Consider the following 18,069-nt stretch of genomic DNA (forward strand, 5'->3'; position numbering starts at 1 on the left):
AACTTATTTTGCAGAGCTCCTTTGGCGAATCCAGCTTGGCTGTGTCGTGTTCGTTGGCTTTCCTATGTTCCAAAAGGGCCACGGCGACCAGCGTTTCCATAATTTCTGCCACTTTGCTAACACCTCAGCCTATTTTGCTTGGCTGCATCAAGGGTGCAATGTCTGGCTGAGCCAATGTTAATGAACCAGACTGAATGAAATACTCTTGATGGCTGCCTCTTGGCGCTTGGCACAAAACTCCTTTTTATGTTGGTTTCAAGGTCGTCAGATATCATTATAGCCAAGTATTAAAAATTTCAAAGAAAAGAGGCAGTGTGTTTGATTTATAGAATAATTATCTTGCTTTAGCTCTAACTTGGCTTTGGCAATGGTTCTGCAAGCACTCGAAAATTAAATCCATTTTTTATGGCACTACAAGGTATTATCTCACAGCAAATGATAATTAAACACCTGCGAAATCAATTAGCCCTTTAAGCAGGAAGGGGGGGGAGAGAGTTTTCCAATTATGTTTTTGCACCTTCCAAACTTCCCCCATCCTGAATTCGGAAAACGGGTGCTGGAGTGGAAAGAAGTTTGAAATTCCTACCAATTGTATAGGGTGTGTGTGTGTTTTGTGAAAGGCTATCCCTAAATGGCACTGATCCTCAATCCAGACATGGCCAATTTAATGGCGCCTGTCCAAGTGCGCTGCATTAGAGCTCACTCCTAGACGACCGTCTCTCTTGACACGCAGTTGAGCTGTTGGGTTTCCTGCAAAAGCCGTTACTCACTTTTCTGTTTCGGGTGCCAAGTTCTACTTGACAGCTTATTTAAAAGCCAAGATACCTTAATGGAAAGCAGCCAGCAAGGCATTTGGTGGAACAGAACCGGGGATTCTCTTTGGGCGCTCTCTCTTTGTCTCCCCGCCTCGGTCTTTCTCTCTTCGGTACTTCTGAACTATCTGCATTAAGAATTCATGTGCTGCAAACTTCCCGATTGGTTAATAGCTGAAACTTAATACGCTGGAAAAAATAAGGAAGAACTCTTGCCGTTTTGCCCTGAAGTATCATGTGTATTTAATTACTTTAGCTGTTGCGACACTTTAACTGATCCAGATGCTGCGTTTGGGATGATAGTATATGCTTTTTTTTTTCTACGGAGTGTGCAGATTCAGGAAAGGAGAACTGGAAAGATTTGGGTGCCTGCCACAGCAGCTCCCTCCCCCCCCCTTTGCCGTTTTTTGTTTTGTTTTTTTGGCTCAGAAAACAGTGGGGAGGGGAGGTAAAACCTTTAGTAGGATGTTTCCTACTGCCACAGCAGGCAGCTGGCTGCCAATGTTAACCTGCTTCACTGCACCCGACAGCTGAATAAGTATGGTGCTTGTGAACTGCATTTTGTCAGACTTGGACTCCTTGCTGACCTTGGCTTCTCTTTTGAGATATATGCTGGAGGAAAATTAAGGGGTGGCTGTTAGAAATTCCAAGATAACGTCCGAGAGCCTGCTCTAACTTGGTGGCTTTCACACTAAAGCCTAGAGCTACAAGAGCAGCAATTGTGGACAGTGAAATCTTGGAACTACAATGAACTACAAATCTTATGATGTCCAAAAGTCTGTTACATAGAAGACAGCAAATTCTGGTCCTCTGATGCGCAAGAGGAGAGGTCTAGATCAAATGGGATTAAGCCACAGGAGTGTAGATTGGGGTTGGCCAGAAATCTCTTGGTAGTAAGAGCAGTTCAGGAGTAGAACCACTTACCTAGAGACGTGGTGGGCTCGTCATCCGTGGAGATCTCAACCAGAGACTGGACAGCCATTTGTTGGGAATGCTCAAACTTTGGTTTCCTTCCACTGAGCAGGAAATAAGTTGGCCTAGACAACCTACAAGACCTCAAACTTTCTGATTGTTCTGCAGCTTGCAGCCCCAGGAGATTGTGAGGCCCGTTCTGGATCCCCATCCATTCACATAGTGAGACACAATAGTCCATGTCAGCAATCCATGTGAACTGAATGTTCACATTTTGACCAGAAAATCTGTGCAATGTTCAAGAGCTCTTGGGCACCCAGTTTGGCGAGGAAGAGGTTTGCTGAAGGTAACCACCAAACTGGTCTTCAGTTTGTGGCAAATCATGATCTGAGTCTTAACCTAACCTATGTGACATTAGGTTGGTCCACATGTCACAGTAAACCATGGTTATTTGCTTACTGTGAGCAAGCAGGTCTTCCCGTTTTGCTCTTCCCCTAGCACAAATGGGGAAGCAACAAGCCACACTAAATCCTTGGGAGGCACAGGAAAAACCTTGACTGAAAATTGCCAGACATAATTTTAATCCAATGGGATGAATAAGGTGGGTACCATCTGATCATTCACAGCAAGCTATTTAACAGGGCCTGTTGTGATGTGCGGCTGAAGCCATTGCCATAACTATCTATTTCCTGTATAAATTGAGCGTGCTTCTAAAAGAAAGAGGCAGGTGGATACCATTTTCCCATGCTTTTTATTTATACAGTCTCCCCCACTATTAACTTTTAGGGGAAAATTTTAAACATCCCATTTTACCTAGGCATTTGATTGCTGAAAGTTCTGTCCCTGGCAACCTTGAAATTATTAGTTGAGAGTATGTGGTTGTACTCGGGAGTTACAAACTTTTACAGAAGGTTCTAAACTGTTTGAGAAGGTTGTTTCTTACAGCTTCTGATTGTATTGCTAGTGTTATGTACGTTGCCCTGGACTCCTTTGGAAGAAAACATGAAGTATCAATCTAATAAAGAATAATAATAATAAATTTTATTTATTGCATTTATATCCCACCTTTTGCACATGATTCTCTCTTTCAGACTGAGGCTTAAAAGTAAAGACCACCAGATCTGCAAATTTTGAACTCTACTGACCTCTAGTTCCCAAGGTCATTCATGGATCTTTTGACTAGCTGGCAAGTTGTGGTGTAGAGAACTCAGGCTTGTCTTCTAAAACCTGAAATATCGAGACCATTAATACTGGCAATCGCAGAACTAGCTAGATGGGTTCACCATCTAGAGTGAAACTCCATGATTTTAGACACGATCAAGGCTAAAATTAGCAGGGGACTGAGGAATCATGGCCATTATGAATTAAAATGGTTCCCTGGGTAGTTTATAATCTCTTCAGTGTAGCGACGAGGGAGAAGCCTTAAACACTGGGGAGGAATGTAAGTTATGGCTGATTAATTGATGCAGAACCCTTGCTGTTTGCTTCTACGGGTTGGGATAATGACTATTCGGAAATTCAGAGCCGCTGCCTAATCCAAGCATTGATTGACAGGGCTGATACTTTCCTCCCCCCCCCCCCCCCAAGCAGCATGTTAGATCGAGAAGTTGAAATTACAGGAATGTTGTGCATTCTGATAATTGCCAGCACAGCACTTTGGTGTTTACACCTGCGTGATGGATGAGGTCGTGTATGTTTTCTCAGCTATGGGTGGTGGGAAGGAGGGATATTTCAATTAAAGTGTGAATAAATTAGAATTGATTACAAATAGGACCATTTGTTTATACTGCCTAAAAAGGTATTAGCTGAAAGCATGCACCACTTAATCATTATGGAAAGCAGGCTGAAAGCTAATAAAATGTGTGACGGATATTTGTGGAATGACGGCAGGGCGGGGAATGAGGGCTCTTTGCTCAGACCCCAACAGCAAGAATAAAATGGCTAATAAAAGTACTTGAAGCACTTGGGAATATATACTCCTGCAGGGTAATGTCCACCCAAGACTGCCATTGCAGCTTGACCTGAGGGAGAACGAGACCTTATTCCCCAGTTTTATGGCTTATTCATCGATCTACAGCCCCACATTTGGGAACGAGCTTAGCATAGGAAGTCCCTTTCTGAAAGGAACTAGTTCAAGTTCAGCGTGTCCGAAAAGGAACTAATTCCAGTTCGTGTTTTACCCTTTACGAAATGAAAGAGTTCAGTTCACAGTTCACTTTGAGTTCACCCAAATGTTCCTTGGCGCGCACACAAAAATTCAGCGTTCAGAATGTTGCAGGCTGCTGTGCTGAGGGATAAAATATACTTAAGAAGGCTTTTAAAAACCCATCAAAACACACACACAGTGGAATGTGAATCGGTTAATTAATTTCCCCCTGCAGGTATGATCTTTAAGCTTGAAAGCCCCAAGAGTCTAAAGAATAAATACACACACACACACACACACACACACACACACACACACACACTTAAAGATTAACTAGAAATCATTCAAATTTCCACCCCAAAACTAACTTAGGTCAAGTTCATTTCACCCAGCAAGTATGGGAACTACTTTCAGGCGTAGTTCAGAGATTTTTGAATTAATTTGGTGAACTTTGTTAAACTGAACCACTTCATTCCCAAGCAATGAGACAGAGCTTTCCACACAGCTGGAAGGGTGTACGAAACAAAGGTCTGCTTCCACAGCCTGCCATATGTATGTCCCTAGAATTAGATCGAAAAGGCTCTTTCTTCCACGAAATGGATCTCTTCACATGCTAGGAACAACAACATAGCTACCCAAATAATCTTAAGCCAACCAAACAGGTGAGCCACTTGCCCTCATCTTTCAGATCCTTCTCTCAGTGACATTTTGCTTTCCCCTTATTTATTTACCTACTTAATTTATTGGCCTGCCCCATAGCGGAAGAACTCTAGGAAGCCAGGGTGGTGTAGTGGTTAGAGTGTCAGACTAGGACCTAGGAGGCCAGGGTTCAAATCCTCACTCAGGAAGTTCAGTGGGTGACCTTGGGTCAGTCACATCCTCTTAACCTACCTCACCGGGTCGTTGTAGGGAATAACTGAGGAGGGGGGTGAACCATGGACTCCCGGGAGAAAAAGGTGGGATATAAATGCAATAAATAAGCTCTTCTGCTTACTTGGGGGGGAGGGAGTAGAGATGTCAGTCATCAACCTCGCATCCAGAGATGTCCACATGGTCATCATTGGACCTGCACCAGTCGCAAAATGCACCTGGCGCCTGGCTAATTTCTAACACTGCTTCCAACTCCCATCAGCCCCAGACAGCATTGGCAGTGATCAAGGATGATGGGACCTATAGTCCAACTGTTTGGGGAGAACACCATGTTAGGTTACCCCTGACGTAAATTAGCATACAAGATGCTACTCTGCCCTTGATTCCCCACTGCATAAGACCTGAGGACCTGAGATTCTCACACTTCACAGAGAGAGCACTTTTTCAGCATAAAAATTACTGGTAATTGGGATATTTCAGAAATTGCACGCCAGTGTTTAGATTTTCAGCTAGATGTAATAAGAGCCGAGGTGGGTGGGAGCATTTGAATCTTTCATGCAACAGACAAAACATCTCTGTCCAAATGGAACCTCTTAGATGCTTGTTATCCCACAATCTGCTACCAGGCTGGCTGTTGATGCATTTTTGCTCTGTTAAGAGGCTGTGATTCAGGTTCCTACAAAGGGACCTTGGTGAAAGGTTGCTGTTTGCATAACCACTTCACACATTCAAGAAGCTTTTCACAGATGGAAAAGGGCGATGTGTGTCAGACTGATAGCTCATCCTTCGTGCTGCGTCAAGCTCCTAAAATTAAATTTCTGCTCTCGTATTATTATTATTATTATTATTATTATTATTATCCATTGCTCTGTAAAGTCCCATGTTTAGGAGTAAGTGTTCTTGGATGCTTTTGCCCTGGTCTCTTGGGGCAGAGGGTGGATAGCTGGTGCTCAAGTGCACAAGCCAAAAGTCAGAGTGGACACCTTTACTATTTATTTCTTCCTCTGACCGACACCATTGGTCCATCTATAGCTCAGTATTGTCTACATTTATTGGCAGTAGCTCTCCAGGGTGTCTCTCAACCCTCCCTGGAAATATCAGGGATCTGGGACCTTCTGCAAGTAGAGTGGATGCCCTACCAGTGAGCTACCTGCCTTCCCCAGGGCCGGCCCACCCATGAGGCAAGGTGAGACGGCAGCATCCCTAGGGATCAGCAGATCCCAATGTAGATTTTATCCCCTCCCTTGTTCCTGATGTAGATCTTTACTCACCCCTTCTTCCCTGGCAGGAAGGGGTGTTCTGTCCCGTGGTTCTCCTCAGGTGCCAAAATGTCTTGACGAAACCTCAGGGGGGCCTCAGTGCTGCGAAAAGGGACCCATTAATACTTCTTACTTGATTGGTTCACCAGATGACCCCTGACAGAGACAAGCCGCTACTTGCAGTTCAGTGGTTCACCACACGGGGCAGTGCTTGACGGCAGAAGCGTTACCCTTTGGGTTGGTTTGCATGACTCGATAGGGTAGATATCTATGGCATTTATTTTCGGTTCCCTCATGCTGCCTCTAATCTACCTGGGCATTGGGCTCAGTGGGCCCTTCGCCTTTCTTGGAGTCCCAACCTCAACATTCCCATGAACCGGCCCTGCACACAAACACCCACCCACCCCCAGTCCTTCTCCCCGTGTAAAATGAATTTATTCTGGTGGAAAATGCACCTTGCAAACTGATTTTGTTTTGTGCTGAGCCTGTAGTGCCAGACTTTAAAGCTGTCTCCCGTTGCAATCCTAAAGCAAACTCACTAGGGAGTCGCCTCAATGAGCTCAGTGGGTCTCACTGAGTGGGTCAACGCAGCAGGGACTGCGCTGCGTGCTTCTTTAATGTTTCTGGCGAGAAGTTCAAAAAAACACTTGGATATTTGCCTGATTAAAGCAGACTCAGATTTTTATTCCCCCCATTTTATTTTATTTTGCCATAAGGCTTGCTCAATTAGTTTCTTAAGTCCATTGCTGTATAATTTGATTAAAATGTCTCTGGGTAGTCCCCGCCCCTACTTTACCTTCATATCGTGATTGTATTCCAAAAGTGGCCTCAAATTTTCCTTGATCGCCTTCCAAGTCTAATATAATGAACTAATCCATTTCTCTTAAAAGGTTACCAACTGTCTATCTCCTGTCCCTTCAGGGACAGCTCCTAAGTAGGATATTGTTAAAGATATTCAGCTCTTAATAAGATGTGAACGCACGCATGGTGCCAACTCTTTCTCTTTTTTTCCCCTTTTGGAATTCCCAAATTACTCACAATTCATAATTAACCTATATAAACCGCTGCCAAAATGCTGTGTGAGGTCTGCAAGCACGAGTGGATCTAGATAGAGATGAGACAGTAGGTATACAGGTGGACCAAACCAAGCCCGTTTTTCCACTTGAGGAGGTAAAGGAGAGGTGGCCAACTGCCTGTCCTTTAGCTATGCTCTTCTGCTTTCTTGGGGAGGGTCAGCAGCCCAGTGGCAAAGCGCATGCTTGGTGTGCAAGAAGTTCCCAGGTTCAGTCTCAGACTTCTCCAGTTAGGGGACGATTCCTATACAGTGGTACCTCGGGTTACATTTGCTTCAGGTTACAGACTCTGCTAACCCAGAAATAGTACCTCGGGTTAAGAACTTTGCTTCAGGATGAGAACAGAAATCATGCTCCAGCGGCGCGGCAGCAGCAGGAGGCCCCATTAGCTAAAGTGGTACCTCAGATTAAGAACAGTTTCAGGTTAAGAACGGACCTCCAGAACGAATTAAGTTCTTAACCCGAGGTACCACTGTAAACGTGAATTTTACCTTGGTACAGTAGGTGTCAAGGAGCTTTCAGGCAAGCACAGGCCATCCACAGGGCAGGAAATAACTTGAGACTCGTAATGCGATTAGATGTTATTCACAGAAAGTAACGACACAACAGAGTTCCTCTGATCTGGCTGGAGACAAAACTGACCCCTGCTTTCCCCCTCCAGCCTCTACCTCTGGATCTCTCCCAAGCAGACGGAGACTGCGATGAGGGGGTGGGCTCCCCCTCTGGGCCTGCCTTGCACCAACGCAGCCAAAGAAAGGGAAAGACAACTTCTCCTTTTCTCCAGTGCCCAACAAAGCATGTCACATAGGAAAAGAGGAGTGAGACCTGGGAAGAGAGGAAGTTGTGTTCCCATCTCTAGTATGCCCTATACAAAGGGGGTGCCAGTTACAAGTCATGAACCCTGGGATGTTTTGCGTGCAAGGCGAAAGCTCTACCAATGAGCTATGAAGCCTTCCCCAGCTTGGACCAACAGCAAGTGTAGATATTCCCATCATGCTCTTCTTTGATCATCTCACACGGCTATCCATGTTTGAAGGGTAGAGGTAGGTGGTTAGACTTTCCGTGACTTAGCATTGAAAACCTCAGGTTCTGCATCTCAGTAGCAGACGAGTTTATAGGGGAGGAAAGATGTTCCAGCATAGAAAATTTGCCACATTCACATTTCTTAGCCCACTTTTTATTTTTTAAGAGTTTGAATTACTTTCTTTCTTATGTCGTCTCTAAAACTGACATTTTGCAGAGCTTGTAGCTATCCAGAACATTAACTGGATTTTCACATTTTTAGCACATTAATGATGGAAAATATAGGACTGGCATATATTAGCCCTAAAGGGGGAAGCTATTCTAATACATGTTAAACTTTCCCATCGTGCGACACACACTGAGGGGAAGAAAAAGGCTGGTGCTTAGAAATGGGGAGATAGCAACTTCGGTTTTTTAACTGTCTCTTCTTAATGTGGCTTTCCTCCCATGAATGGTGCAAAGCAAGCTGTTGAATTGTAAGGTCAATCTGCTGTCCATGCAGAGAAAAAGAAATCGGTGTTGTTAATTATCCTGCTGATATAAGCAGGGTGGGATGTATGCTGTGATTCCTCAGGAACGCAGAATGTGGTACGAAATCTGGCTCCGGTTTCCTGAATAGCTCTGCTTTCTTTCTTCTCTTTTCGATTTTTATGGCAAGTTTCTAGTCCTTACGAATGTGGAGATATGCTTGAGGAACTTCAGAAACTAGATGGGTGGCTGCCTAACTAAGATCTCCAGTGGTTGGAGACTGAGCGTCTGGGGGTCTCTCGTGGCTCATTCCGTGACTAAGCAAACAATTGCTGAAAATGCATAAAGGTTGCAGGGTGTTTGCAAAATAAAAGCAATTTGGCATTCTCCCAGTTTGCATAACCTGTGCAGATTGTGGGATTTGGCTTTACCGTTGTGCTGAATTTGGAATGCCTAGGTGGGTAGATTTAATTTTATTCCAGTGCAGAGTACGTGCTGCCCTGTTTTATAAGCCTGGTGACACAGAATAGCGTCGTGCTAGCAAACGAGAGCTCACAGGCACTTCTGTTCGTCCCTTTCCAGTGTTTTACTGCCAGCTTTTTTTACTAGCCCTTGCTCCTGTGCTTCCAAGTGCAGCCAGATGTGCAGGCATGAGAAGATGGTGATGATACTCACCACATCTGGAAAAGCCTCGCCTGCTGGTTTCTGCAAATTTCAGTGCTGTTGAAAGAAACAGATGCAGCAGCTGGGGTAGCTCAGTCAGCAGAGCATAAGACATTTAATCTCAGGGTCATATGTTTGAGCCCCACCTTGGGCAAAAAAATATCGGGGGGGGGGGTATGACCTTTGTGGTCCCTTCCAACTCTACAATGCTGTGATTCTAAGATACGGGCATTTTGGGAGTCAGTTGTCACTTGTTCATAGTAGACTTCCTAGAATTCTCTCCATACACACTGTATATGGATTTGGTTGGCTGGTTGGAATTAGATCAGCGTAACTGCGCATCATTGCAGCTATAGTTTGTCAAATTGTTTTGTGTAAATCTAAGGGAGAAGGTTCAAGAAAAAGCTGGTTTTAAAAGGTGATACAGTGGTACCTCTGGTTAAGTACTTAATTCGTTCTGGAGGTCCTTTCTTAACCTAAAACTGTTCTTAACCTGAAGCACCATTTTAGCTAATGGGGCCTCCTGCTGCCGCCGCACCACCAGAGCACAATTTCTGTTCTCATCCTGAAGCAAATTTCTTAACCTGAAGCAGTATTTCTGGGTTAGCGGAGTCTGTAACCTGAAGTGTATGTAACCTGAAGCATATGTAACCTGAGGTAAAGGTAAAGGGACCCCTGACCATTAGGTCCAGTTGTGACCAACTCTGGGGTTGCAGCGCTCATTTCGCTTTATTGGCCGAGGGAGCTGGCGTACAGCTTCCGGGTCATGTGGCCAGCATGACTACACCGCTTCTGGCGAACCAGAGCAGCGCACGGAAACGCCGTTTACCTTCCCGCCGGAGCGGTACCTATTTATCTACTTGCACTTTGACGTGCTTTCGAACTGCTAGGTTGGCAGGACCAGGGACCGAGCAACAGGAGCTCACCCCATCGCGGGGATTCGAACTGCCGATCTTCTGATCAGCAAGTCCTAGGCTCTGTGGTTTAACCCACAGCGCAACCCACGTCCCTTGTATCCTGAGGTGCCACTGTATAAAAAAGGGAGACAGGGGATGAGATTGCAGGGTTTTATTCTTTTTTAATACAGCCTATCAGTTGCATCTTCTGTAGTTTGGAATTACATTGGGCTGTGGTGGAGGGAATCTTAATCCATTCCAAGTGGCTTTTTCCCATACAACCACGCTTATTCCCATGCAAGTTATACACACTACTTTCAGCAAATAGGACTCTCCTAATCATGGGGCCTGTAATTGAAAATTAGTTTACTGCAGTCTTCACAGCCTCTTGAGACTAAATATAAAAGCAGAAATGCATATGTCCATGTACAGTATAGATGTATCACACACACACTCTCAGACACACACACAGAGAGAGAATACCTTTAAAACATTCAGTGTCTGCAGCCTATGATTAAATGAGATTATTAATATTGCGAAGTTTTTGTGCAGGATTTTATTGTCAAAGTAAAAAATTGACTATTTTACTATACTATTTGCAGAGTACAGAAATCTCTGTTGAAAAGGAAGGTGCATGTGTGTGTTTAAGAGATGTGAGGTGGGGCGGGGGTGGGGGACAAGGAGAGATTCAGTCTTGATCCTTTTTGTCTCTGGAACCAGCAGGCTGGCAAGTTGAGAGCCATTTGCAGGTTTGCCAAAAGCACAATTAGCTAATAACTGGCTTGAAACTGTTAGGGATTTGATGTGTGTTTTTGGTAAATGGTTCTGAAATGATTGATGGAATTGGAAAGAAAGCAGTAGGGTCTAGCTAAACGCTTTAATTTTGAGAAACGGGGGTCACCGGTCCTCTGTGTTTAATTGCCAAAATTTCTTCTCCAAACCAGTCTTGCATCACAACACACACACACACACACACACACACACACATTTAGAATCACTCTTTCTCCCTCCCTAGCCCAGCTAATTTGTCCCCTGCTGGCCCACAGTTACACAATCTGACTCTTTTTAGCCATTTTTCATCCTTTACTGGGTTGATTAAGGTGAGATTGTATTGGTGCCTGGTTGCTCTTGGTTGGCTGTATTGGTTGTTAAGCCTCTTTCTCCAGTGACAATAAATTGATGCCTTCGTGGGGCAGCTTTTGCATCAATATTTCCAGAATGGAAAGCATGAGTGACTTAATGGGGTGCATTAAATCAATTCATTAATTTATTAAAAAATGATAACAATCCGACATTAATCGGAGCCAATCTTCCTCAGCCCAAGATCGTTCTAGCGACAAAAATTGCAACAGCATCTGTTGAGCTCAGAAATGCATCTCAAGACCGTTTTCCAAACAACAAATGGTTTTTGTTCTGCTGCTTAGTCAAAAGAGATGCTGTATGTTTTTTGTGTTGTTTAATATGAAGAGATAATATTAATCCCAGCTTCTCCCAAGGGTAGTTTACAATGTGAAACCAAAAATCCCAAGACGAGAAAAATAGACAATGTTTGCAATGTTTGTCGCGTTTACAAAGAACAGCAAAGCAGGACAAATTCCAAGCCCGGGTTCCCTTTTAGTGAGATGGGTCGTCAATTTCAGACACATGTCACTTTTCCATGTGTTTGGCCTACCCTGTTTCCTCAATAATCCGTGATGATTTTAAGTGAATGCCAAAGAATTGCATTCAAATTGATGTACAAACCCAGGAGGTAAAAATGAGGGCCATTCAGTTAAAAATGTGGACCAAACCAAATTCTTCTCCATCTCTGTTTTCTCTCATGTTTTCTCTCCCTGCATTCAGTCTCCTTGTCTCCTTGAACCTCCGTTAAAAGTCACCCCTATTCTCTGCTTCTCTTACCAGTGACAGCATTGCACTGCAAACCCCACACCCTCCAACATTCCTCAGGTGAAAATAGGGATGTTTCCCACTCCCCCCACCACCACAACCGACCCTCCTTGACCCCCCATTTTTTGTCTGCCCGTCCTCCATTGCTTTTAAACAGAAATAATCTGTAGGACGGACAGGGCCGGATTTAGGTTTGATGAGGCGCTAAGCTACTGAAGGTAATGGGGTCCTTTCTCTGTCCAGCTGTCCTTTATCAACAACAAATTGTCTGTGCTGTTTTTTGTGTTGAATATATGCTATATGGTAATTTATGGACCTAATAGGTATCTAAAGCCCTTTCCACACGCAGAATGTAGGCACCCTATATATTGTTGTTGTTGTTGTTTAGTCGTTTAGTCGTGTCCGACTCTTCATGACCCCATGGACCAGAGCATGCCAGGCACTCCTGTCTTCCACTGCCTCCCACAGTTTGGTCAAACTCATGCTGGTAGCCTTGAGAACACTGTCCAACCATCTCACCCTCTGTCGTCCTCTTCTCCTTGTGCCCTCAATCTTTCCCAACATCAGGGTCTTTTCCAAGGAGTCTTCTCTTCTCATGAGGTGGCCAAAGTATTGGAGCCTCAGCTTCAGGATCTGTCCTTCCAGTGAGCACTCAGGGCTGATTTCATTCAGAATGGAGAGGTTGGATCTTCTTGCAGTCCATGGGACTCTCAAGAGTCTCCTCCAGCACCATAATTCAAAAGCATCAATTCTTCGGCGATCAGCCTTCTTTATGGTCCAGCTCTCATTTCCATACATCGCTACTGGGAAAACCATAGCTTTAACCATACGGACCTGTGTGTATCTGAAGAAGTGTGCATGCACACGAAAGCTCATACCTAGAACTAACTCAGTTGGTCTTTAAGGTGCTACTGGAAGGAATTTTTTTATTTTGTTTTGACCATGGCAGACCAACACGGCTACCTATCTGCATACGGACCTTTGTCAGCAAGGTGATGTATTTGCTTTTTAAGATGCTGTCTAGGTTTGTCATTGCCTATATATAGAAATGAGCAAACCAGTGATATTTTAGGGAGCAGGCTAGAAAGCGGGGCACCATTACTTACATCATAGGAACCTACACAACACAAAACACTGTTTCTGTATGTAGGTTTTATTTTATTTGGTTTTTATCTTATATTTTGGAAATGTACACCCAGGTGTTTTTCTTTTCTTTAAGTTTTTTGGGGGGCTCCCAAGAGAGTGGGGCCCTAAGCTATAGCTTGTTTAGCTTATATGTAAATCCAGCACCGAGGATGGGGACTCAGTTCAGCGTCACTCAGTTGCTTTCATATTGCCATCTACATTTGGTTTCCTTTCTCTTTTTTGCTTTTGTTCCTGTTGTGTCTCCCCTAATGCGATGCCAGCTTTGCAGATGTGAGCTGGTCCGGTGATGAGTCTAACCAGATGTGCCGCACCAGATGTTTACATTTGCATGCACAGTTACTCCCGGGCTCATTGTTAATTTATTATTTTCCCCCTCTCTGTCTCCTGTTAGGTATGATTATCGTGAAATGCTGCACAATGCCACTTTCTGTCTCGTCCCTCGTGGCCGGAGGCTGGGATCCTTCAGGTTCCTGGAGGCCCTGCAGGTAAGATCAACCGTTTGACTGGAGACTTAGAGCCGTTTAGCACTCCTGTCAGCTGGAATTCTGTGCTGCGTGATAGCCAGGCAAGAGGAAGGCGGATTGGAGATTTCATTTCCCTAATAGTCCATAATCCAGCATTCCTACTTCAGGAGCAGTCAGCAGCTATTTTGCCCGCACTATAGCTGGGTTGTCTTAGCCTATAGTTACCAGATTTTTTTCAATGAATCCAGGGACACTTACTTACTTACTTACTTACTTACTTACTTACTTACTTACTTGAAGCTGAGTAGCAACAGGAAGTCAGTAGTGGGGATGGTGAGGCAAAAGACCCTGGGCCCAAGCACACATGCATATTGTATAAAGGTGCAAAGCTCTTCTTTCTCACCCTGTGAAACATAAATGCGCAGTTTTTTAAAAAACTGGGCAACGGCGTGCTGCCTGCCCGTGACTCCCAAGCCTTCCCTGCTCTCCTGCCCCCTTCCCCCTTTGTTTTGACAGATCGGGGGAGGCTCGGGAGTCACGGGCGAGCAGCCATTGCCCAGTTTTTTTAAAAAGTGCAAAGGCGGAAAGGGGCAGGAGATGGGTACCACCAGACGTCCCCGGTTCACCTTTGGCAGTGGCGGCAGCAGCGAGTAGCGAGCAGCTCCTGAAGCCAGCCTTAGCCAACTGCGCTGCCAGGCTGCTGCTGCCACGTTTCCGGGGACAGATTTGCAAATCTGGGGACTGTCCCCAGGAACCGGGGACATCTGGTAACCCTAACTTAGCCTAAGAGGGTTTGTTGAACTTGGGGAGTGTGTGCGGTGTGGTGGGGGAGAGAATCTATATTCCTGGAGAAACACTGACTTCATCCAACCAGGAAGTTAGGAGGAAATAAATAATACAGCTCATTGTTTTAATTCAGCCAAGACAAAATTGCCTATAAATTCTGCCCGGATTTTCACATTGCATACTAAGTAAGTTTTAAGTGACGGCATCAATTAGGTTGGATTTTGAACAGGCAGGCGACAGGGAAGCGATCTGCAGGGGAGAGCACGCCCAGGGTTAAAATGGCATGAAAATAACTGTTAAAAAATAAAGGGCATCTCTGCAGCAAAAGGCTGGGGTCGGGAGCGTTCTTCTTTGCCGCGGTGACGTCTGTCCTTGACCCCGCATTGATCCACCAGGATTTCAAAACAGCAGGCACTGGAAACGGTAGGGTCAGTTGTGAATGGCACAGTTGTGAATGGAAAGGAAATGAGCCTGTTACCATGGCACACAAGTGGAGGTGCGGGAGGCCATGCTTTTGAAAGGAAAGATGCCGCATTTACAAATTTGGATCCCACAAAACAAAACGCCCGAACCATCAAAGGCCAAGATAGAGAGTATGACCGAAGCTGTAAAATGAAGTTGCTGGAAGCAGCCCTGTGGAGAAGGGCTTCCCGGCTGGAATTCCCCCACACTCTGAAGGTGCTGGAGCTACCGAGAGATATAAATAGAATACAATGGAATCCATATATTAAAATCTAAAATTCTAATTCGAAAATTCGAAAATTCTGCATCAATAAGAGTATAGCATCTAGATCAAGGGAAGTAATAGTGCCACTGTATTCTGCTCTGGTCAGACCTCACCTGGAGTACTGTGTCCAGTTCTGGGCACCACAGTTCAAGAAGGACACTGACAAACTGGAACGGGTCCAGAGGAGGGCAACCAAAATGGTCAAAGGCCTGGAAACGATGCCTTATGAGGAACGGCTAAGGGAGCTGGGCATGTTTAGCCTGGAGAAGAGGAGGTTAAGGGGTGATATGATAGCCATGTTCAAATATATAAAAGGATGTCACATAGAGGAGGGAGAAAGGTTGTTTTCTGCTGCTCCAGAGAAGCGGACACGGAGCAATGGTTCCAAACTACAAGAAAGAAGATTCCACCTAAACATTAGGAAGAACTTCCTGACAGTAAGAGCTGTTCGACAGTGGAATTTGCTGCCAAGGAGTGTGGTGGAGTCTCCTTCTTTGGAGGTCTTTAAGCAGAGGCTTGACAACCATATGTCAGGAGTGCTCTGATGGTGTTTCCTGCTTGGCAGGGGGTTGGACTCGATGGCCCTTGTGGTCTCTTCCAACTCTATGATTCTATGATTCTATGATTCTATAATCACTGATATAACCAAGCTAGGAATTAATAGCCAGCAGGGGCCTGGGTGAACAGGTGAGTTTTAAGGAGGCACCAAAAGCTCATCAGAGTTTAGACCCGCCTTCTTTAGAGGATATGGAATTCCGTAGGCTGGGTGCCACCACAGAGAAGGCCCTCCCCACTGGGTTGCCATGGAATGTGCTTCAGCTGGGGTTGGTAAAACCAGGAGAGCCTTTTCTGAGGATCTCAACATGCAGGAAGGTCTTATATGGGTGCAGGCCTTCCTCCAGCTATCCAGACCTGAAGTCATTAGGGCATTGTATATCAACAAAAGCACCTTCATCCCTTGTAACCTCTCTCAGTGGGTGGGTGGGTGTATACACACACAAAGAACCTACCCGCATGATGCTGACACAACCCCCTACGCTAACACTGTGTGACAGAATGAGAGAACAACACCCCCATCTCTCTCTCTCTCCCCTCTCTTTTCCCCCAAGTGCAAGATGTCTATGACAAAGGCATCTCTCACTATGTGTAAATGAACCGTGAAAAAGGCTCTGTGAATTGAAAGTGGAGGTGCCATGTACTTTTCTGTGTTTTGAAAATCTTTAATATAAAAATCCTATTTTTTATCTTTTTAAAAATAATAAGCACCTTTGTTTTGGCTCAGTAGCCAATTAGTAGCCATGGCAAACCCTCCAGAACCGGTGCAATATGATTGTGATAGGGTGGCCCACGCAGCGACGTAGCTGCCGTGTTCTGCATTTGCTGGACCTTCTGACCCAACAGCAAGCCCACACAGGGGTGTACCAGTGGGCCTGTACCAATCTGTGTGTATCCATGCAAGTAGCCAGACATTAGAGGGAATAAACAAGGGCCACTCCGTTGATGGCCTTCCCACTCTCTCTTTCTGTGGTCTGAATATATGAGCCTTCCAATAGTGGACCTGCCAGATCCAAGGTTTAGTGATCCTCAGAATGTGGCATGGCAGTGGTCCCACAATACTTTTCAACATAATTCTCTATTAAAGTCCCATTTCTGCAGAATAGGCTGCAGTTTCATTGCCACAGGGCCTTGGAAGGGCCAGTGTGCCTTTGCTGCAATTGTTTCCATTTTCCTGATTTTAATGATTGCCTACGCAGGCTGCCTGTGTTCCTGTGATGCTCAGCAATGGATGGGAGCTGCCATTCTCCGAAGTGATTGATTGGAATCAAGCTGCCGTCATAGGGGATGAGAGATTGTTATTACAGGTAAGGCGGGGGGAGGGGAGGGAGAAACCGCGGCCTTCGTCAGAGTGGTTGACAGTGGCAGGCATTTCCCACACTTCCAGGAAAGATGTATCCGAAAGGTCACGGCTATAAAAGAGATTTTTATCAGGAGGGATTTGTCTGTGTCATTGTGAATATTAACTCATTTAATAAGGCATCATTCACTTTCTGACATGAAGGTCACTCAGGCCTCCAAATGTCTTGGTTAAAAATGTACGAGCGGCTCATTTCTTTTTTAGAGAAATGCACACCAGCTTCTGAGTTGCAAAGTACTTGGTGGAAGGGAAAAGTTTCTTTCAACTTCCAGGATATTCATGGTTCTGAACGGTCTCAATGGCTGGTATCTGACTTAAGTCGCCCTCACAAGAGACCAGTTGAAGTCGACAGATTTAAATAGATGTTTTGAGGTGCGGACGTGTACTTTTCATTCAAAGTACGCATTTATATTTGTGTTTTGATGGCTTAAACCTTTGGAAGGCAGATTCTGTTGGGTAGCTAAGTTCTAATCCACACATTAGTCCAAGAGCTGAAGATCAGTACGGGAATTTTCAAAGTTCATATTCCTCAAAACAAGACACCAGACCCTTTTCTAGTCTCCTATTCCCCTTTCTCTAGGGGGACAGGAAGTTGGATGCAATAGTATTCCACACTACAAGACATTATTTGGGGGCAGCTCAGAATGGCTTCACGATGGGATATGATGTAGAAACATGGGGAAAGGATAGACATGTCCCTTGGATCTTTTTCGCCTCTTCCATGGGCCAATTATTGCAAACCAGTAGTTTCTTGGGAAGAGAAAGTGAGATCAGCCAAGTTACACAGTCCGGCCAGGCCCACACAAAGATACCATTTTGTATATAAAAATTTTATTTGCTTTTCTGTTACATATTTCACATTTATACAATAACCACCCAACCACTCCCAATAGTCTTGATTTCCCTCCCCCTCCTTCCATGGTGTCTTCAGTTACCCATCTACTCTGCATATGCTAAATATTCCATACCTTCCCCTCTCATCTTATTTTAACCTCACTTTACCTTATACCGCTGAATCTACT

General features: G+C 44.8%; 1 protein-coding gene across 1 annotated transcript in view; it reads left to right on the forward strand.

The window, feature by feature from the left end:
- The window catches only part of EXT1 (exostosin glycosyltransferase 1), a 272,968-nt gene that overhangs the window by 219,742 nt on the left and 35,157 nt on the right, over positions 1 to 18,069 (forward strand). The window contains exons 2-3 of the mRNA XM_081874224.1: positions 13,547 to 13,640; positions 16,887 to 16,994. Coding sequence (XP_081730350.1) covers positions 13,547 to 13,640; positions 16,887 to 16,994 — 202 coding nt within the window. The remainder of the gene's footprint in view (positions 1 to 13,546; positions 13,641 to 16,886; positions 16,995 to 18,069) is intronic.

The sequence above is a fragment of the Podarcis erhardii genome, assembly GCF_964252035.2.
Source record: "Podarcis erhardii genome assembly, chromosome: 8".
Classification (NCBI taxonomy): domain Eukaryota; kingdom Metazoa; phylum Chordata; class Lepidosauria; order Squamata; family Lacertidae; genus Podarcis; species Podarcis erhardii.